Source organism: Paramormyrops kingsleyae, chromosome 25 (genome assembly GCF_048594095.1).
Source record: "Paramormyrops kingsleyae isolate MSU_618 chromosome 25, PKINGS_0.4, whole genome shotgun sequence".
Lineage (NCBI taxonomy): Eukaryota > Metazoa > Chordata > Actinopteri > Osteoglossiformes > Mormyridae > Paramormyrops > Paramormyrops kingsleyae.
In genome coordinates this window covers 21,393,876-21,414,196 of record NC_132821.1, presented here as the reverse complement: position 1 = coordinate 21,414,196, position 20,321 = coordinate 21,393,876, and the positions used below count along the sequence as shown (strand labels likewise).

The 20,321-nt window shown below is 42.8% G+C and overlaps 1 protein-coding gene across 4 annotated transcripts in view; it reads right to left on the bottom strand.

Moving 5' to 3' along the window:
• ank2a (ankyrin 2a, neuronal) overlaps window positions 1–20,321 on the bottom strand; it is a 46,292-nt gene that overhangs the window by 2,058 nt on the left and 23,913 nt on the right. For 2 of the 4 annotated variants that reach the window (XM_023798341.2, XM_072707528.1), the window contains 13 exons: window positions 19,873–19,995; window positions 18,786–18,818; window positions 18,521–18,542; window positions 12,252–17,336; window positions 11,733–11,810; window positions 11,286–11,417; window positions 11,011–11,145; window positions 10,518–10,683; window positions 10,025–10,109; window positions 9,745–9,849; window positions 1,638–1,712; window positions 612–773; window positions 434–514 (listed from right to left, as the gene is read on the bottom strand). In XM_023798341.2, the coding sequence (XP_023654109.2) occupies window positions 434–514; window positions 612–773; window positions 1,638–1,712; window positions 9,745–9,849; window positions 10,025–10,109; window positions 10,518–10,683; window positions 11,011–11,145; window positions 11,286–11,417; window positions 11,733–11,810; window positions 12,252–17,336; window positions 18,521–18,542; window positions 18,786–18,818; window positions 19,873–19,995 (6,282 nt within the window). The remainder of the gene's footprint in view (window positions 1–433; window positions 515–611; window positions 774–1,637; window positions 1,713–9,744; window positions 9,850–10,024; window positions 10,110–10,517; window positions 10,684–11,010; window positions 11,146–11,285; window positions 11,418–11,732; window positions 11,811–12,251; window positions 17,337–18,520; window positions 18,543–18,785; window positions 18,819–19,872; window positions 19,996–20,321) is intronic. The other 2 variants (XM_072707527.1, XM_072707529.1) reach the window with 2 other exon arrangements.

Sequence of the window (20,321 nt, the reverse complement as noted above, 5' to 3'; positions counted from 1 at the left end):
TAACCCTGCCGACACTGTGTGTTCAGGAGCTGCTAACCCTGCCGACACTGTGTGTTCAGGAGCTGCTAACCCTGCCGACACTGTGTGTTCAGGAGCTGCTAACCCTGCCGACACTGTGTGTTCAGGAGCTGCTAACCCTGCCGACACTGTGTGTTCAGGTGCTGCTCATCTTGCTTACACTGTGTGTTCAGGTGCTGCTCAGCTTGCTTACACTGTGTGTTCAGGTGCTGCTCATCTTGCTCACACTGTGTGTTCAGGTGCTGCTCATCTTGCTCACACTGTGTGTTCCGATGATCCTCACCTTACTGCCCCTGTGTGTGCAGGTGCTGCTCACTTTACAGCCCCTGTGTGTTTGGGTGCTGCACACCTTGCTGACACTGTGTGTTCAGATGCTGCTCACCTTGCAACCTGTATGTGTTTAGGTGCTGCTCACCTTGCTGACACTGTGCTCTTGCTCAGGTTCAGCCTCCATAGTTACTTCAGTGGACAAAGACAGAGGCTCACAGAAGGTCACCTGAAAATCAGAAGGACAGGTCACTGTAGAGAATGACATTCACTGTACTCCGATCCACCTCTGTGAATGTTACAGAGACGCTGAGAGAATGCTGCACCTCTGCCTGGTCCCCTTCACTCCTAAGAGCCCTCTTCCGCCTTGTGGAGCACTGGGCTCCATCCTTGATGCAGGCTGGCTTCAGACCCTGCCCATTCTTCACCTCCTCTTCCCACTCCACTCCATCAGCTGACAGTCCTTTTTGAATAATCTTCCTGCTTACCTATGCAAGATAAAGGACATCCTGATTTTACCGAGTTCAACGTGTCCCTGGGTAAGCATGGGAGGGGCTTGCCTTTCACTTTTTTAACCAATCACAGTTTTCATTGTATGACATCACCACATTGGGCCGTTCTTTGTCATTTTTCAAACTGAAGGCTTCCAGCCATCAAGGCATCAGGCCGGGAGCAGCGTGTGGCTCAGCCAGCTAAGCCTCTGTGCTGGTGATCGGAAGGTTGCTGGTTCAGGCCTTATTATTTTTGTTGTTATTGTCATTAATATTATCATCATCATGAATATCCACCCTTACATTGCTCCTTACAGCTTTTGCAGGTAAGTATATTCCTATGTTTTGTATCTATGACACGTCCCTTAACAAGAGGCAAACAAAATAAAACAGGTACTTTAAAAATCTGTGCAGAAAACACTGGTTTTAATTAATGCAGTGATGTCATACAATGAAGACTGTGATTGGTTAAAGAAGTGAAACGCAAGGCCCTCCCTTGTTCTCCCAGAGACATATCAAACTTGGGAAAATGACATTTAACCATATTTTTAATGCCCCGTGCAGCATGCCATGTAGAAAAAATGTAATGATGCTGACCTACGTAAAAAAATATGCATGGGGTGTTTCATCTGTATTGCAAGTATATATTCAAAAGAGCAAGGGTGAGTTTCCCGAAGCGTTCTTAACGCTACGTCGTTCTTAAGTTCTGTGTTAAAAGATAGAACTAACGAACGACGTAGCGTTAAGAAGGCTTCGGGAAACTCACCCCAAATCAATTAAGACAATAGCTTGCAAATGTCAAAATTCAAATGATCAATATAATTAATCTTACTTATCAGTGTAACAGAACGGCTGACTTACCACAGAAGTCTTGCAATGCTCCGTGGCCTGCTGCTCTGTCTCTGTCAGTGGGGAGATGTCCAGCATCACGTCCACCTAGATCAATCAAAGGTGTGTCTCAGCTTGCGGCACATGTGTGTGGAAGCATGCAGACAGGGACAAGCATCGCAAATCATGCAAAACCCTGAAACAGAAATCAGACAGTCATAAAAATGCACATTTGTTGAAACCCATAGAGCAGATTAACATGCAATACACTACACTGTAAAAATAAAAGAACACTAACGCCAAAACAATGAACATAAACAATATTATTTTGTGCAATTACAATACCACATACCAAATGCAACCATTATTTTGGGTCAACGGAAAAAAATCCTTAATTTGTATATTACGGTTTATGTATATTAGTGTTAACTGCCAGTCTCTAAAGCATGCAAAACGGGGGGTGGGGTCCCAGCTGTGACATCACTTTGCTGGCATAGGATTGGAACCAGTGATCTTCTCTCCAAACCCACAGAGTCACACACCACATCCACACAAGACATGGAATACAAATGAAATCAACATAAGTGCTTGTCAATTTGGGAATTAAGATAATGATGCAGGTGAGTGATATTTATTAACTGTCAAATGGGACTGAGGTAGAGCTGAAGCACTCCCCCCCCCCCTCAGCCATCCATCTGAAACTACAGAGTGATTTTGTACAGAACTGAAGGGGAGATATAGTTAAATGAAAATGAATACTATGAAGATATTTTGTTAAGGCAACACAACCAGTAGAAATTAACATTTCCATGGAATCTTAGTGCACCTGACAATAGCAGATATAAAAACTGAAAAGCAGCCCTTTGAGGGCAGATGGAGCAGTCAGTTGATTTCATATCTGCTAATGAGCCCTGTGCCCAGGAAACTGTTCTGACTGGTGGCTTCATTTGAAACAGAAATGCGAACCGTGAACAAACAAACTTTGAACAAAGAATAAACTTAGCCAATGAAACATATCACTGGGCCATCCCCACGAAACAGATTTTTGAAAAATTAATTTCTTAATTAGTTGAAATAATAGATCTGAAACAGAACTACAATGTGAATTTGACTCTCTGAATGGTTCCCTGCACTTATGTCATACTTCCTGCACATTTTCCTGTACTGTCAGTAAGTGGCAGACTCAGGCTGTTTGAAGGGCAGGGCAAATATAGAAGGGGCACCTTATATGGCACTGCATCACATTCTATCCACTGGAAGGGCAGCTATTTGGGCACTTAACCATGTTTTCTCACTACTAGAAGTACCCGTTATAGCTTTGCTTCCCTCATGTAGGGGTGACACAGATGGTATTTCCTACCAGCACCCTTTTCCACTGGAAGGGTACCCATAGGGTCCCTTAGACCATTGTAAGGGCACCTTATAGGGCACTGCATCACATTCTCTCCACTAGAAGGGCACTCATTAAGACACTGCATCACATTCTCTCCACTAGAAGGGCACTCATTAAGACACTGCATCACATTCTCTCCACTAGAAGGGCACTCATTAAGACACTGCATCACATTCTCTCCACTAGAAGGGCACTCATTAAGACACTGCATCACATTCTCTCCACTAGAAGGGCACTCATTAAGACACTGCATCACATTCTCTCCACTAGAAAGGCACTCATTAAGACACTGCATCACATTCTCTCCACTAGAAGGGCACTCATTAAGACACTGCATCACATTCTCTCCACTAGAAGGGCACTCATTAAGACACTGCATCACATTCTCTCCACTAGAAGGGCACTTCATAGCAGCACCCTTTTCCACTGGAAGGGTACTTAAAGGGTCCGCTTAGATCATTGTATGGGCACCTTATAGGGCACTGCATCACATTCTCTCCACTAGAAGGGCACTCATTAAGACACTGCATCACATTCTCTCCACTAGAAGGGCACTCATTAAGACACTGCATCACATTCTCTCCACTAGAAGGGCACTCATTAAGACACTGCATCACATTCTCTCCACTAGAAGGGCACTCATTAAGACACTGCATCACATTCTCTCCACTAGAAGGGCACTCATTAAGACACTGCATCACATTCTCTCCACTAGAAGGGCACTCATTAAGACACTGCATCACATTCTCTCCACTAGAAGGGCACTCATTAAGACACTGCATCACATTCTCTCCACTAGAAGGGCACTTCATAGCAGCACCCTTTTCCACTGGAAGGGTACTTAAAGGGTCCGCTTAGATCATTGTATGGGCACCTTATAGGGCACTGCATCACATTCTCTCCACTAGAAGGGCACTCATTAAGACACTGCATCACATTCTCTCCACTAGAAGGGCACTCATTAAGACACTGCATCACATTCTCTCCACTAGAAGGGCACTCATTAAGACACTGCATCACATTCTCTCCACTAGAAGGGCACTCATTAAGACACTGCATCACATTCTCTCCACTAGAAGGGCACTCATTAAGACACTGCATCACATTCTCTCCACTAGAAGGGCACTTCATAGCAGCACCCTTTTCCACTGGAAGGGTACTTAAAGGGTCCGCTTAGATCATTGTATGGGCACCTTATAGGGCACTGCATCACATTCTCTCCACTAGAAGGGCACTCATTAAGACACTGCATCACATTCTCTCCACTAGAAGGGCACTCATTAAGACACTGCATCACATTCTCTCCACTAGAAGGGCACTCATTAAGACACTGCATCACATTCTCTCCACTAGAAGGGCACTCATTAAGACACTGCATCACATTCTCTCCACTAGAAGGGCACTCATTAAGACACTGCATCACATTCTCTCCACTAGAAGGGCACTCATTAAGACACTGCATCACATTCTCTCCACTAGAAGGGCACTCATTAAGACACTGCATCACATTCTCTCCACTAGAAGGGCACTCATTAAGACACTGCATCACATTCTCTCCACTAGAAGGGCACTCATTAAGACACTGCATCACATTCTCTCCACTAGAAGGGCACTCATTAAGACACTGCATCACATTCTCTCCACTAGAAGGGCACTCATTAAGACACTGCATCACATTCTCTCCACTAGAAGGGCACTCATTAAGACACTGCATCACATTCTCTCCACTAGAAGGGCACTCATTAAGACACTGCATCACATTCTCTCCACTAGAAGGGCACTCATTAAGACACTGCATCACATTCTCTCCACTAGAAGGGCACTTCATAGCAGCACCCTTTTCCACTGGAAGGGTACTTAAAGGGTCCGCTTAGATCATTGTATGGGCACCTTATAGGGCACTGCATCACATTCTCTCCACTAGAAGGGCACTCATTAAGACACTGCATCACATTCTCTCCACTAGAAGGGCACTCATTAAGACACTGCATCACATTCTCTCCACTAGAAGGGCACTCATTAAGACACTGCATCACATTCTCTCCACTAGAAGGGCACTCATTAAGACACTGCATCACATTCTCTCCACTAGAAGGGCACTCATTAAGACACTGCATCACATTCTCTCCACTAGAAGGGCACTCATTAAGACACTGCATCACATTCTCTCCACTAGAAGGGCACTCATTAAGACACTGCATCACATTCTCTCCACTAGAAGGGCACTCATTAAGACACTGCATCACATTCTCTCCACTAGAAGGGCACTCATTAAGACACTGCATCACATTCTCTCCACTAGAAGGGCACTCATTAAGACACTGCATCACATTCTCTCCACTAGAAGGGCACTCATTAAGACACTGCATCACATTCTCTCCACTAGAAGGGCACTTCATAGCAGCACCCTTTTCCACTGGAAGGGTACTTAAAGGGTCCGCTTAGATCATTGTATGGGCACCTTATAGGGCACTGCATCACATTCTCTCCACAATAAGGGCACTCATTAAGACACTTCATCACATTCTCTTGCTCTATAGGGCATCATCATACTATTTCACATTAAGGGGGCACCCCAGATGGCACCAAATCATTTTTTTCCATGTGAAGGGCAACTAATGCCAGCATTTTTACCCCCCTAGGGGGCACTTTAGTAACCTTTTTTCAACCTCCACTAATGCTGTCAGTATTTCTAAAGGAGGAGTACAAACACATGCAGCTTAAAACATTCTATGAATATAGGCTTACTAACACATCCTTCACATAGGGAATATAGCTAGATGGGCTATGATTTTATTTGTTAGTTGCAGGGCTTGGTTGCAATACATAAATCATAGGCACAGTTAAGGTTTAGTCTTTGTGTTTTTGTAGAACATTGAGCAGCTGAGCATTAGCACATTGGGTTGAATGCAGGAGAGGGCAGAAGCTGGGTGGGGGAGCAAAGGGTCATGCTCAGACTCTTACCCTCGCTAACGAATCGTCATCATCCTCACACACATCCTGCTCTCCTGCAGAGAGCTGATTGGGCGGGTCTATACCCGGCTGACATGCTCCACTGTCTCTGGGGGGCGGGACTTCCTCCAGCACAGGGAGCCCAACCTCGTCTGGCCCGTGGGCATCCCAGTAATCGTCACTGCTTGAGGAGTGGGCCTTTCCTGTGCCCTCTGTGAGCATGGCAGCATCTGTGCTGGAGATCTGGGTCTGCTCAGTGTGCAGGTAATCTTGGCTACTGGGACTGAATGAGCAGCCTCTCCCGTCACCCACTGAGTGGGCCCTTGCTGGTTTCAATCCTTTGGTTTGTGCTTCACAGTGCCCTGAAAACCACTGCGTGTATTCAGGATCTGAGTCTTCAGAAGCGCGAGAGAAATCTGCACTGGCTGAAAGACTATGAACAGCTTTGTGGACCTCAGGTCCTTTGCATTTTGTTACCTGGCTTGTGAGGCTGCAGGCTGTAGAATCCCCCAGTTGGAACAAGTATGATTCTCCCAGAGTTTGTGCAGTTTGTTCTCTGTATTCATCATCATTAAGATTAACTTCTCCTTCGAATTCTTCTGCTGCGACCTGTTCAGTTGATTCAGCTGAATATGTGAAATCCTGAAGAGTGTCATAATCAGGTTTGACACTGGGAGACAGTGTCAAATCTGCCAAAGATGAGGAAGAACTGGATTCTGAAGTAAATACAGTATGTGTTACCTCTGATGCAGCGTATTTTTCTTTAAGACATTTGGGTGATTTAGGGATATTCTTGTTAACAGATTCGAGGTTTGTCTCGCTATCCTGGTTTTCTTCTCTACAGAGGTCATACGCCCACTGACTGGCTTCAGACAGAGATTCATTAAGAACAGGAGACATTGCATTTAGATCAGTAGGTGTTCCAATGCCTAGGAGAGGCAATAAAGCAGCATCTTCTTTGTATTCCTCAAGTTCTTCACTAAATACATTACCTGTCTTTTCTAATTCAGATGAGGTTGGAAGAATTTTCTGAAATCCAAACATATCCTGAGACACATGCTCAGGGGAGTCTTGACTACTAAGACTTTTTCTCATGAGTTTAGATGTAACTTGGCTGGGTTCAGAGGGTGATTCACTGGATGAAGGTGAAATGGGAGAAACATCCATAAGTACATTTTCTACTTGGAGAGGTGATGAAGGATCATACCTATTTGCAGCAGAACCACAAGTTACTTCACTGATCTCACAAGAAATGTCACCTGATTCTAGCATCAGGGCTGGCTGATCTACTATTGTAGAAGATTTATCGAAATTGAAGGTTGACTGAATTTCATACACTTGGCCTTGGTCAGCATGACATTCACTGAAGACAGAAGATTCTGTACTCAGGTTAGCGGGATGTTCCTTTCCAAGAAATATTGGAGGACTGGATTGAGAGGGACTTTTCCTAAATTCAGTCAGCTCTGGACTAAATCTAGTAGGTGTTGTTTCCACTCCAGGTGATTTAAAATCAGTAGAAGTTAGGTGAGTTTTTGGTGATACTGATTTATCGTCTATGAAAGATTCAGGTGGCTGTTGACCTTCTGCATTAGCATCAATGAGAACATCATGTTGAACTTGACTAGGTTCAATGAGAGATTTACAGAGTTCATCTGATTTTATGTTTAGTTCACCATCTGCCAGGCTATGTGATTCAGAGCTCAGCAGTCTCGTTGACTGGTCCAAATCATATGACAGACTTCTCAAGCTTACAAGAATATCACTTGATTTTTGTGGTTCAGATTGTCGTCTTTGTGCTATGCCAGGAGGACTTGGAAATTGCTTATGGGCTGATTGTAGAACATCTGATGTCACAAGCCTACTTTGGGAGGTAGATTCTTTAGATAAGAGAGACATGGGACATACATCAATAGGTTCTCTGTCCAGCAAGAGAGATGACGAACAACTGGACTGAGAATGCATTTCCTTTGGTTTATCCGTATTTGAATTAATTTGAGTTTGCAGAGAATTCCATTCAGGTAACCTTTCTTCACAGTCTGATGAATCTGGAGGTGTTCCTGGAGCATCCATAACAGAACCAGATAACTCATGCACATTTTGGTCAGTGTCACTGAGGAGTTTAAGTGAAACCTGACTAGGTTCTGAAGGAGACTCTGTAAAGACTGGTGACACAGGACTCAGATCAAAATCTGGCTTCATGTCAATAACAGGTGAAAGGCTTGACTGTGAATGTGTTTTATTTGGTTCTTTCATCTTTACATTTAATGCTTGTGTCTCAAAAGCAGAAAATGTTTGCTCAAAGTCAGGTGAGCTCTCATCTATTTTTGGTGATACCTGCAAAAAGGGATTTTGCAAATTGTCATCGTCCTCAGACAACAGCTGTTCAAAATCAGGAGGGTTTAAGTTCATTTTTGATGAAGCTAAAGTATCTTCAGCACCAAATCCTAAAGAGTCTGGATCATGTAGCTCAGCGTCACTGAGTGATTTTTGCACAATTTGATTAGATACAGGAATGGCTTCAGTTGAAACAGGTATAATCTCCAGTTCAGTAGTGTCACATTCAATTTGTATGGGTGTTGAAGAAACAAGCATGTCTGCTGAGTCAACAAAGTTACAAGACACTTCACTCTGCTCAAGGCGGCATTGCTGTGATGCTCGTAGGTCGGGTTTTTCATCAACAGTCATCTCCAGAGAAACCGGGCTGATCTCAGGGGTTGACTGAATATCAGGTGCTACCTGGCTGGAGTCTGTAAGATCCTCTCTGGCAAACAGAGACACTGAACTCAGATCAACAGATACTCTAATATCATGGAGGGGTGATGAGAGTTTGTACTGAGTTTCCTCAGATTCTTTTGATTCCAGCGATTCTGGACTAAATCCAGTTTGTGTCTTACATGATATGTGTTCAAAATCAGGTGAGCTTTGGTTTATTTCTGGTGATACCTGAACAGAGGAATTTTGTAACTTGTCATCATCCTCATTAATTTCCCTTGGGACTTCAGGCATTATCTGAATGGGTTCAGAGGAAGATTCACTGCAGGTTAAAGGTTCTGATTTGGAATCAGAAGTTGTGTCCTTGCTTGGGCTTGGTAATGGAGGAATACCAGCACTTTCATCAGAGTCAAATGTCATTTCACTCAACACAAGAACACTTGATTCTGGTAAAACCACTTGATTTTCAACTGTTGTTACTGGACAAGGTTGTTCAAACTCAAAGGTTGTAGGATATGTTTCATATACCACATGGCTAGATTCATCATCAGAAACTGATTTGATAACAGTGGTTTCTTTTTCAAACAGGTGATGTGAGGAACATCTGGACTGAGTTTCTACTGAGTCCAGCAGTTCTGCGCCATTTGTAAAAGAAGTTAATCCAGACGATGCCAAATCAGGTGTTTCTTCCATTACTAGTGTATCTTCAAGAACAGATTCTGCCAGAAACTCAGGCTCTACTTCAGACAGAGATTTACAGGATATTTTCTTTTCATAGCAGGTTTCCTCAAAATGTGATGACTCTTCTTGAAAGTCTCGGGAGGTTATCCATGCTCCTGGGCAGGCCTCAGTATTCTCAGAAGCTAGTTCAGATGAACCTTGGTTAATCTGAGTAGTTCCCCCAATGAGATTCACACTGGGCTCAGGTACAGAAGACATTAGACTCTGATCTACAGGCTCATACTCTGAAGCATTATCATTCATTTCAGGTTCTTCATTAAGATCAAATGAGGTCAGCCTACTTCCCGATAAGACAAACTGCCTCTCGGTTGTTTTGCTTACGCCTGGTGAACCCTGACAAACCTGTGCTGGTGTTTTAGCAAAATCAGAGTCTTCACCCAGCCTGTTAAGAGAGTCCTTTGATTCACTGGAAATAAGTGTCTTTTCCATGAACAACTCTGATGAAATCTGAATAAAAAATGATGGACATGGAATGAACATAATGAGAATGACACAAAATACAATCCAGCAACATTTGTGAGTATTTAACACAAGACGGCCAGCCACACACCTGGAGTCTTAAGCCTTCACATTAAATCGCTGCCACCCTCCGCAACCCTACTGCTGAGTACTGAGGACTTACCTGCTCTGGGGTGCTTCTGCCTCCAGTTTCCAAAGTCCCATTTTCTTCAAATGTCAGTGGAACTCCACCCATTACACTCATAACCCTGAAACAAATGCTGCCGACATTCTAATTGTTGTCAAAAACCTTCACCTACTACAGAAATAAGCTATTCAGTTAATTGGTACGGCTCAATGGTAATGGTAGCAATGGACAGTATGTATTCCTGATTCTGGATGCTCAAACCAGGTATAATCAGAGTTTAGTAATTCAGTTCCAGAGAGTAATAGTGCAGACCAAGATTTTGATTCAACTAACCAGTTGAAATTACTCTCTGGACCTGAATTACCCAACTCTGGGTATAATTAACTTCTTCACTCTGTGTCCATGGGCTTTAATATAATGTTTTATTTTCCAAATTTTTTTTAATATTGAATGTGAATAATGGACTTAATAATTAATTGATAAGCTAAACACTGCCTGTATTGCTGATGGGCAGGTTAGGCTGACATACCTTGTCATCTGCTGATCCTGTTGATAGGTTTGTCGCTGGGAGTGTCTCAGAGCTTCTGTACAGTGTGTGTCCAGCAGAGAGGAGACTGACAGATCTTCTTCTGAGACGGAAGGGGGGGGTTTGGGCGTGGTTTCAGTCCTTCGTATCAGTCTGGGACTGTCCAAGTCTAAGCCAAACACACAGACATCTTTTAACACTTTGCAATTTTTGTTCCTTGATAGATAATCATAAGGAATAACTTTTTTTAAGTGTCTTTATAATCTCTATTTTAAAGTCATTTTCAAATATAAGAGTACATGTTTCGAGTGGCAATATTTATAAAAAATAGATGAAAACCTAATGTTATTTGTCTTTATTTTTGGTTGATGCCCTACATTTGTATATTAGGTGAAGACTGCAAATACTCTGTTCAGCAGTAAGGATCACCTCCATAAGGAGAAATTTGCAGTAGTTACCAGTCACAGAAATGTAATGGCTGCTTTTGTGCACGTACCTTCACTCTGATCAAGTGTCTTTTCAATCTCTGCATAGGTCCTTGATGTCTGGTTGCACTTGAAAACATTGGTTTCAATGAGATGCACAATGTCCATGCGGTTAATTTTTGTCAACTTCCTATTCAGATTACTTTCTGTAAATTAGAGTCAGAGAGAACAGGGTTAGAGCTCACCAGAACTTCTCATTTCTACACCTGCTGTCTGCAAAAAAGGAGCTCACTGTCATTAAGGTTTGTTACTCTACTGTGCAAAGGGGCCAGTCCCAACAACACACCTGTAGCATTCTCGCCTTCCCTTTCCACCCAGTGCTTCAGCAGGGCATGGCTCTGCTCCTGCAAGGAATTGGGATTTTCCACCCTAATCTGCTGGATCCGATCTTCATCAAACTCCAGCTCCCGTGCTAGCTCTAGATGCAACAGTGTTTTCACGAAAACATCAGCTTTTATGTGTCAGGCATAATTCCATTAGAATGAACTCCATGCCTTATCATTATACCTTATTTGGCATTTTCAACACATGTTCTCTACAGATTTCAATTATTCATTACATTTGTATTTTTTATATTCTTTAATTATTTCAGCTTATCATGTCTATACTGTAGCCAGTGGATATGCAGATCAGATAATGAGTGAAAGGATGGATTAGACTTAATGCATATTAACATATATCGATAAGTACAATCAAACTGTAATAGGTGCTACTTAATGACAATACTACCAACCTGCCCAGCTGAACCCCAGGTGGTCTGCAATGACAGCTAACCTTTCCTCATTCCTTTCTGGGTCACCCTGTGCATCAACTGTAAGCATGGCCATAACAAAGCAGAGCAGGAAACTCTTAGCCACACGGACAAGCTCTCAGCTGAGTGTGGTGTGTATGTGATGCTTACTGCATTCAGTTTGTAGTTACTGCTTATCCAGTTCAATTTGAATGTTATCCACCTTGGTTTTAGTTCCCTGTCCCATTTACTGACAGAAATTTGACGTTTGATAGCTCACATTCATATACAGTAAGTATAGTATTATACTAAGACTTCAACTATGCTATATTTAAGACTATAACATAATATTGCCTTTAATAGTCAGCCAAGATTTTTTGCACTCTGATACAAGAGACAAACACAATGTGTCACAACACAAGACAAACTTGGAAACACCACAGGACTGTGTGCAAAACACTAGTTTGAAATGATCAAGTCTTTACTGCTACAACAAGAAAGAAAGATCCAAGAAGCAGATACCTTCATGTTGACGTGCGGCATTTTCACCAGTAATGGTCCGAATCTGTACAGAACTTTCCCGCGATCTCATAAAAAAGACATCATCAGAAACAGACCCCTGTTCAGGAGTGCTGGTCTGACGGACTTTTATACTTGATGTGTTTTCAAAGGCTGGCTCTCTGTCTGAGGTGGACAAGCTGAATTTTAGTCCAGGTTCAGTTCTAATGCACTGCTGTGAAAGTAGAGCATTTAACTTATCAGAAGAATCTTCTGGCTGCCGCAGGCTATCTTCTGTGTCAATTTCCCGAGAATAGTCATTTTCATACTCATTTTGGGTTTTGAAAAACCCTTTGAAGGAAACTGTATCTGAGTCAGATTTGCTCCTGTGTCCCTGCACAGTAGGTTGATGTTCTTTTCTGACTTTGAGTGACTCTGTATACTGTACTGCTGTATCAGAGCAGGACTTGCGTTTTAGTGGTTCTGCTTTGACTGGTGTTTCAGAACTGGGTCTCTCTTTCTCCTGCAAATTGAGAGACCAAGGTAAGACCAGGTGTGGAGAATGCAGGGGTGAAAGGATCTGGTTCATGTTCTCTGATGTGTCCGCCACTTGGCTACAGAGGGGCACTACAGTCTCATCAGCAAGGGGGGAGAGTCTAATGACAGACTGTTGTTCCTTTGGGGAGTGGTCAAGAGACTCTGCATCCTGTTCGGCATGAACAGATTTGGTGGTTATGGAAAGAAGCCTTTGGGTGTTCGGGGAGGTGTCAGCAGCAGAATCCCAGTCCATGTTCTCTGAGGAGCTGATGCCACTCTCCAGAAACTGATCATGTCCACATCCTTGTGAATCTGACACAGGTTTATGGCTTTTCTCTGCTCCGTCTGCTATACTCAGATCGTTGACGGTGTTCCACTCAATGGTATCTTCTTTGTTTTCATCCACTAGGCCCTCCTCAGCAGGGTACTTGTCTATATGTAAGAAACCTATGCCAAACACTTCTTCTTCAAAACTTCTTTGTGTCATATCAATAGCACCACCTCTGGTCATCTCAAACAGCTTGCCCTCTTGAAACATAAATGAATTCAGTTCCCTTTGCAATCCCTCATCTCTGGATGTGGTCCGAATATGTTCAATGCAATTGTCGTCTTGTTTGTTTTCTGCTGTACCTGACTGATGTTCAGTGTTTTCTAAGCTTGATGAAACTGTTTCTATAGCTTCACTGCCTTCAACCTCTGTTTCTTTTCTGGATTCACTGGATATATCAATGGGGTATAATTCTTTGGTCTCAAAAGAATCAACATGCTCTTGTGGTGAAACAGGGGACTGAGGTTCTACTTCAACAAAATGTTCTGCTGACATAACTGGACCCATGAAATTTTTATTCTCCATCTCCAATATTTTTTCACCTGGTGACACCACTCCTATGTGATGACTTCTGTCTTCTACAATTTCAGTTGTTACAGGAGATAGGTCTTCTTTAATAGCATCTTGTTCGGATTTAGCGTCCTTTTCCATTTCATTAAATGTCTTAACTTTTGTGGCCATTTTAAACATCTCTTCCTCCGGGGTGAATTGCTTTTGAAGCTCAGTACATTCAGAATCACTGTCAGGCTTCAAGTCTGTTAATGTTGCAGTTATGTTTGATGGGCTTTCAGATGGTTTAAGGGTGATATCACAGCTTTCTTTCTCACAGATTATGACATTGGGGGAATGTGAACTCTCTCCTTCCATTTGAATGGTTCGTTCAAAACTATGGTCCTTCACCACACTATCCTCATATTGAATTTTATCTGGTAGAAGATCTACTTCAAACAATAAAGGATCAACTGAAAGCTCATTAATGGTTGTTGATTTTTGCTCCATGGGACTAGTTTCTAGGGAATCACGGCATGGTGATTCCTTAGTTGGACTTGGTTCAATTGAATCGGGGGATTTACGAGAGGAATTGTCTACGGTAACAGGACTGGCCTCCAGGGAATCCTTGTGGCTAACACTGAAGGATGCATCAGCCAAGGAGCTCAATCCCTCTAAGTCCTGTGGTTTGAGCGGCAGATCAAGGTTGGTAGGACTATACGTGTGGTCTGCCTCAGTTTGACTGGTGTCTTCATTATCATTAGAGGGTTGCCAAGATTCAGAGGGCTTATGTCCTGATGGAACATCTTCTTCCTCTAGAGAGAGGGCATGGTTCTGACTGTCATTTAAAATGGTGTCTCCACTGTCAATGGCGGGCTGCCAAGATTCAGAGGACTTATATCCTGATGGAACATCTTCTTCCTCTAGAGAGAGGGCATGGTTCTGACTGTCATTTAAAATGGTGTCTCCACTGTCAATGGCGGGCTGCCAAGATTCAGAGGACTTATGTCCTGATGGAACATCTTCTTCCTCTAGAGAGAGGGCATGGTTCTGACTGTCATTTAAAATGGTGTCTCCAGTGTCAATGGAGGGCTGCCAAGATTCAGAGGGCTTATGTCCTGATGGAACATCTTCTTCCTCTAGAGAGAGGGCATGGTTCTGACTGTCATTTAAAATGGTGTCTCCAGTGTCAATGGCGGGCTGCCAAGATTCAGAGGACCTATGTCCTGATGGAACATCTTCTTCCTCTAGAGAGAGGGCATGGTTCTGACTGTCATTTAAAATGGTGTCTCCAGTGTCAATGGAGGGCTGCCAAGATTCAGAGGGCTTATGTCCTGATGGAACATCTTCTTCCTCTAGAGAGAGGGCATGGTTCTGACTGTCATTTAAAATGGTGTCTCCAGTGTCAATGGCGGGCTGCCAAGATTCAGAGGACCTATGTCCTGATGGAACATCTTCTTCCTCTAGAGAGAGGGCATGGTTCTGACTGTCATTTAAAATGGTGTCTCCAGTGTCAATGGCGGGCTGCCAAGATTCAGAGGACTTATGTCCTGATGGAACATCTTCTTCCTCTAGAGAGAGGGCATGGTTCTGACTGTCATTCAAAATGGTGTCTCCAGTGTCAATGGCGGGCTGCCAAGATTCAGAGGACTTATGTCCTGATGGAACATCTTCTTCCTCTAGAGAGAGGGCATGGTTCTGACTGTCATTCAAAATGGTGTCTCCAGTGTCAATGGCGGGCTGCCAAGATTCAGAGGACTTATGTCCTGATGGAACATCTTCTTCCTCTAGAGAGAGGGCATGGTTCTGACTGTCATTCAAAATGGTGTCTCCAGTGTCAATGGCGGGCTGCCAAGATTCAGAGGACTTATGTCCTGATGGAACATCTTCTTCCTCTAGAGAGAGGGCATGGTTCTGACTGTCATTCAAAATGGTGTCTCCAGTGTCAATGGCGGGCTGCCAAGATTCAGAGGACTTATGTCCTGATGGAACATCTTCTTCCTCTAGAGAGAGGGCATGGTTCTGACTGTCATTCAAAATGGTGTCTCCAGTGTCAATGGCGGGCTGCCAAGATTCAGAGGGCTTATGTCCTGATGGAACATCTTCTTCCTCTAGAGAGAGGGCATAGTTTCTCTGCCTAAATTGAACCACTTTGATAGCAGACTCATCACTGTTCTTTATTGTTTCCTCAGAGGAAAAGCAATTAATCTCTACCATTTGGTCTTTTGACTCAGTGGTTTCAAAAAGTTGATGACTGGACTTTCTGTCCAAATAATCCTGACTCTCACAGCTGAATTCTGGAGTTTCTTCCAAGCCCTTGTGCACAAAGCCATCCTCAGTATCTGTGTGCAAACTGTAGTCATGTAACTTCATGGCCTTGTCTGGAGGGCTGCAATCTAGAGCTCTGCTCTGCATATTGACTGTAGTATCAAGGTTGTTTTCTTCTGCAGTGATATCTGGGGCAGTCGTGGCAGTCAGATTAAGTTTCTCAGAGTCCTCAGAGTTTATTTTACAGACTGAAATATCTTCATTCTTGTCACCTGGTGACACTGCATTTTCCTCCAGCTCCGATTTCAAGGTTTCACTAAAATACACAGTGTGCATGGATACCTGGTCAATCTGCACTTTGTCTGTAACACTGGAATCTGTTATCTCACTATGAAGAGCCACTGATGTTTTTATTTCTTCTTTGGATTGGGAGCCACAGACTGTCCCACTAAATGGCAAGGTTTCTTTTGTTGGAATTTTGTGTTGAAAGAGGCCAGATTTAGTGTTTGACTCTATCTGTCCTGACTGAAAGACCTTCATCAATTCTCGCACAGACATCGCCTCTTCTGGCTTGTCTGATACAGAACTCTGAGACGTGGAGGGGGCTTCCATTAAATTAGATTCTTTCTTAGTGATACTAGGAGAGGATTTATTCTCGGAATATACTCTTCCTTGGAATGTTGTTATCCTTCTTTGGTTTTCCTCCTCCTCCACTTTCTTTTGCAGTGCTTGTACTTTGTCTTTGATGGAACCAATAGGGGTCTCCACAACTGCTGGGGAGTCCGGGCCCCGGCCCAGGACATCATCATCAAGCAGCTCGTCTGAGCTATCCCTGAGAAGAATGGCCCCAAAACTGGTTCCCTGTTCCGGTTCAGTGTGCTTCCTCTCCCTCAGTTTCCTCCTAGCTGGCTTTTTGATTTCAGGTGGGGAGACCTTACTCAAAATCACTTGTGTGAATTCTTCTTTGACAATGTCCTCCTGGAGCGGTTTCACAACCACCCCAGACAGGTATGTGATAAGATCCTCTCTGAGGATGTTGATAACGCCTGAGACATCTTTTGTTGTATTTGGTCTTGAGTATCCCCTGCTGATTCGAATTTCCTGAAACGGAGCTTCCTCAACTTTTTTCTCCACCTTTTCTACATCCTGACTTTCTCTTCCTTCCACAGTATTCAGTGTTGTCTCTGTCACTGTGTCCATCATTGATGCCCTGCTTTTCTGCATCTCGCCAACCTTCTCCAAGCCTTCTCTGACTCGCACCACTATTTCAAAAGGCTTTCTTGGCTCCCCCTCTGTTTCTCTATCATCCCCCACTCCAGTAAATATCGACTTTCCTGTGAAGTCCACTGTGAGAAGAGCAGGCAACTTAATGACGTCCTGCTTCAACTCTGACATGTCTGACAGGTCTGGACTGGCCAGTGCAGCAGAGTGGCACAGAACTTGCGATTTCAGGAACGATGTCTCTGTGGACTCTGAGTCTTGATCATCTTCAATTCCAGTCAAAAGAAATATAAATGGAAATGAATAAAAAACAAAAGAGATGGAAAAAGACACACAATGAAGAGAGTATAACCTTGCACTGAATGAACAGTCAGCACAAAATGAAGTTCTGTCAGCAGGATGGTGCCATCAGCAAAAGCACAGAAACTACGGCTACAAATACAGGACATTTACAAATACAATGAGCAGGTGGTTCTCGCATACATGCACCGGCTACCCATACGCATAACAAGTAGGCATAACAGATATATACATATGAACAAAGATACAGGGAAATTAAGAAACTGTTGCAAACTTCGTCAGTGAACAATGAAAATGGAAAACTAATGTTCACACTTGACACAGAATGTTTTCAAATGAAATAATGAGGACACAAAACAAATTATTCAAGGCCATAGATAAAAAAAAAGCAGATGGGCCTGGTTGGATTGTGGTTTCTATTCAAAACATTATTTCGATCATCCAAGAAGAATGTGGTGATGTTCATAGACTAGATGGATTTTTAGGAAGAATGTCAGTAGCAAATAGGATACAATTTTAGAAAATATAGTCCTGGAATTCCTGGGGGAGTCTCCAGTTTAACTACAACCCAGCACTGAATAAGCAGTTATGGAAAAAGATGGACAGATGTAAATCATAAAAAAAATATAATTTCCACTATATTTTGTCATCATGGATGCAAAACCATAGTTCCAAAATGTGTTTATGGTTGTACAAATTGGGGTTTGTTTTGATGTCAAACTACATAATGTAGACCATTCTGTTTAACCAGATAGCCCACATTGCAATTTACTGTTCATTTTAAGAAATAGTTTGTGCTATGTTTATGTAATTGAAATGGACACGTGACTCATGAACAGTGTGCTATCAGCATCAGTGGAATTTTGAGGTGATGGCAAAACTTTGATTTTGAACACAAACCTTAAATAGCACTTAAATGCATTTGGAAAAGCATGATACCCTTAGCAAAGCTAGAGCTAATGCCATTTAATGCATATAACAAGTTTAAGGTTCTTACAGTACTAGTGAACATGATTATACACAGAATCTGCTGTCAAGCTGAAGGCATATCTGAAAGATTCAGTATATAAGTAAAGCAGTCACAAGAAGCACAAGTTTTCACAGATAACATTCAATTTTTCATTTAAACAATCACAAAAGCACAACTTACATTTGTCATGGGTCTGATCAGTCTATTAGAGAGGAATAGAAAAACAATTATCATTCAACATAATAGTAATTTAGATGGCACACACACACACACACACACACTACTCTGCCCCATTCAGTTGTGAGCTCAATGATGTCATCCTCTGGGTGCATGGAGGATTTTGGCTGTGGCTAAAGACGGGGCTTCCGGCACTGCGCTCCCATTCTCTGCCCTGCCATAAAGACAGGTTATTGTCTTTAAATACAGACACATTGAAGCTGTTTACCTGTTCATCTGTCTCTGGGTCCGAATCAGAATCCTTTTTCAGGAATAGAGAAAAAAAAAAACAAGTAGTGTAAGGCAACTAAACTAACAGTATCAGGTCAACAAATAAATACAATTTTAATGAAGATACCTTATTGTATATGTTATAGGAACACAATCGTAGATTTACTTTTTACATTTAAAAATATTTCTAAGATTTATTTTAAAGTACGGATGACTTTGGTAATATTCACCACATTTTTGCCTCAAATGCTACACCTGAGTATATCGGGTTGTGGTTAGTAGCCCTTTTAGTTAGGGTTAGGGGTTAGTAGTCCTTATGGTTAGGGTTAGAGGTTAGTAGGTCTTATGGTTACAGTTAGAGTGTAGTAGCTCTTATGGTTAGGGTTAGAGGTTAGTAGGTCTTATGGTTAGGGTTAGGGGTTAGTAGTCCTTATGGTTAGGGTTAGAGGTTAGTAGTCCTTATGGTTACAGTTAGAGTGTAGTAGCTCTTATGGTTAGGGTTAGAGGTTAGTAGGTCTTATGGTTAGGGTTAGAGGTTAGTAGTCCTTATGGTTACAGTTAGAGTGTAGTAGCTCTTATGGTTAGGGTTAGAGGTTAGTAGGTCTTATGGTTAGGGTTAGAGTGTAATAGCTCTTATGGTTAGGGTTAGAGGTTAGTAGGTCTTATGGTTAGGGTTAGAGGTTAGTAGTCCTTATGGTTACAGTTAGAGTGTAGTAGCTCTTATGGTTAGGGTTAGAGGTTAGTAGGTCTTATGGTTAGGGTTAGAGTGTAATAGCTCTTATGGTTAGGGTTAGAGGTTAGTAGGTCTTATGGTTATGGTTAGAGTGTAGTAGATCTTATGGTTAGGGTTAGAGGTTAGTAGGTCTTATGGTTAGGGTTAGAGGTTAGTAGTCCTTATGGTTACAGTTAGAGTGTAGTAACTCTTATGGTTAGGGTTAGAGGTTAGTAGGTCTTATGGTTAGGGTTAGAGTGTAGTAGCTCTTATGGTTAGGGTTAGAGGTTAGTAGTGCTTATGGTTAGGGTTAGAGGTTAGTAGTCCTTATGGTTAGGGGTAGGGGTTAGTAGCCCTTAGCAGGAGGCCTCACCTTGCTGTAGGCTGGCAGAGTGATGTTCAGGTTGCAGATGGCGCTCATGTTCAGGCTTCTGTATGACCGTGGCTCCTTGGTGAATGAGAGGCGGCCGCATGGCTCCTGTGTGCTGTCGCGCACCTGCAGAGAGGCCCCATTATCAGCGACAGGCAGGTCACGGGAGCGGTTTTGTTTCGAGCCGAAAAAGAGATGAAAGAGAATTATAAAGGAAGCCTGATTCCTTTTAGGTTTCACCATTTGATTTTCCCTGATACGGGAGTGACCTCCGCATTACTTCACCCCTGGGGACAGGACATGGCAGACAGGCATTTTACAAATGGAGGGTTCCATTTTAATTTAATGCACTTTTGAGGGAGAGTCCATGCCAAAGATCTGTCTGTATTTGACTGGTGCCGTGCAAGAGTAGATGTGAAACTTCATAATGCTCAAAACACAAAATTCCCCAA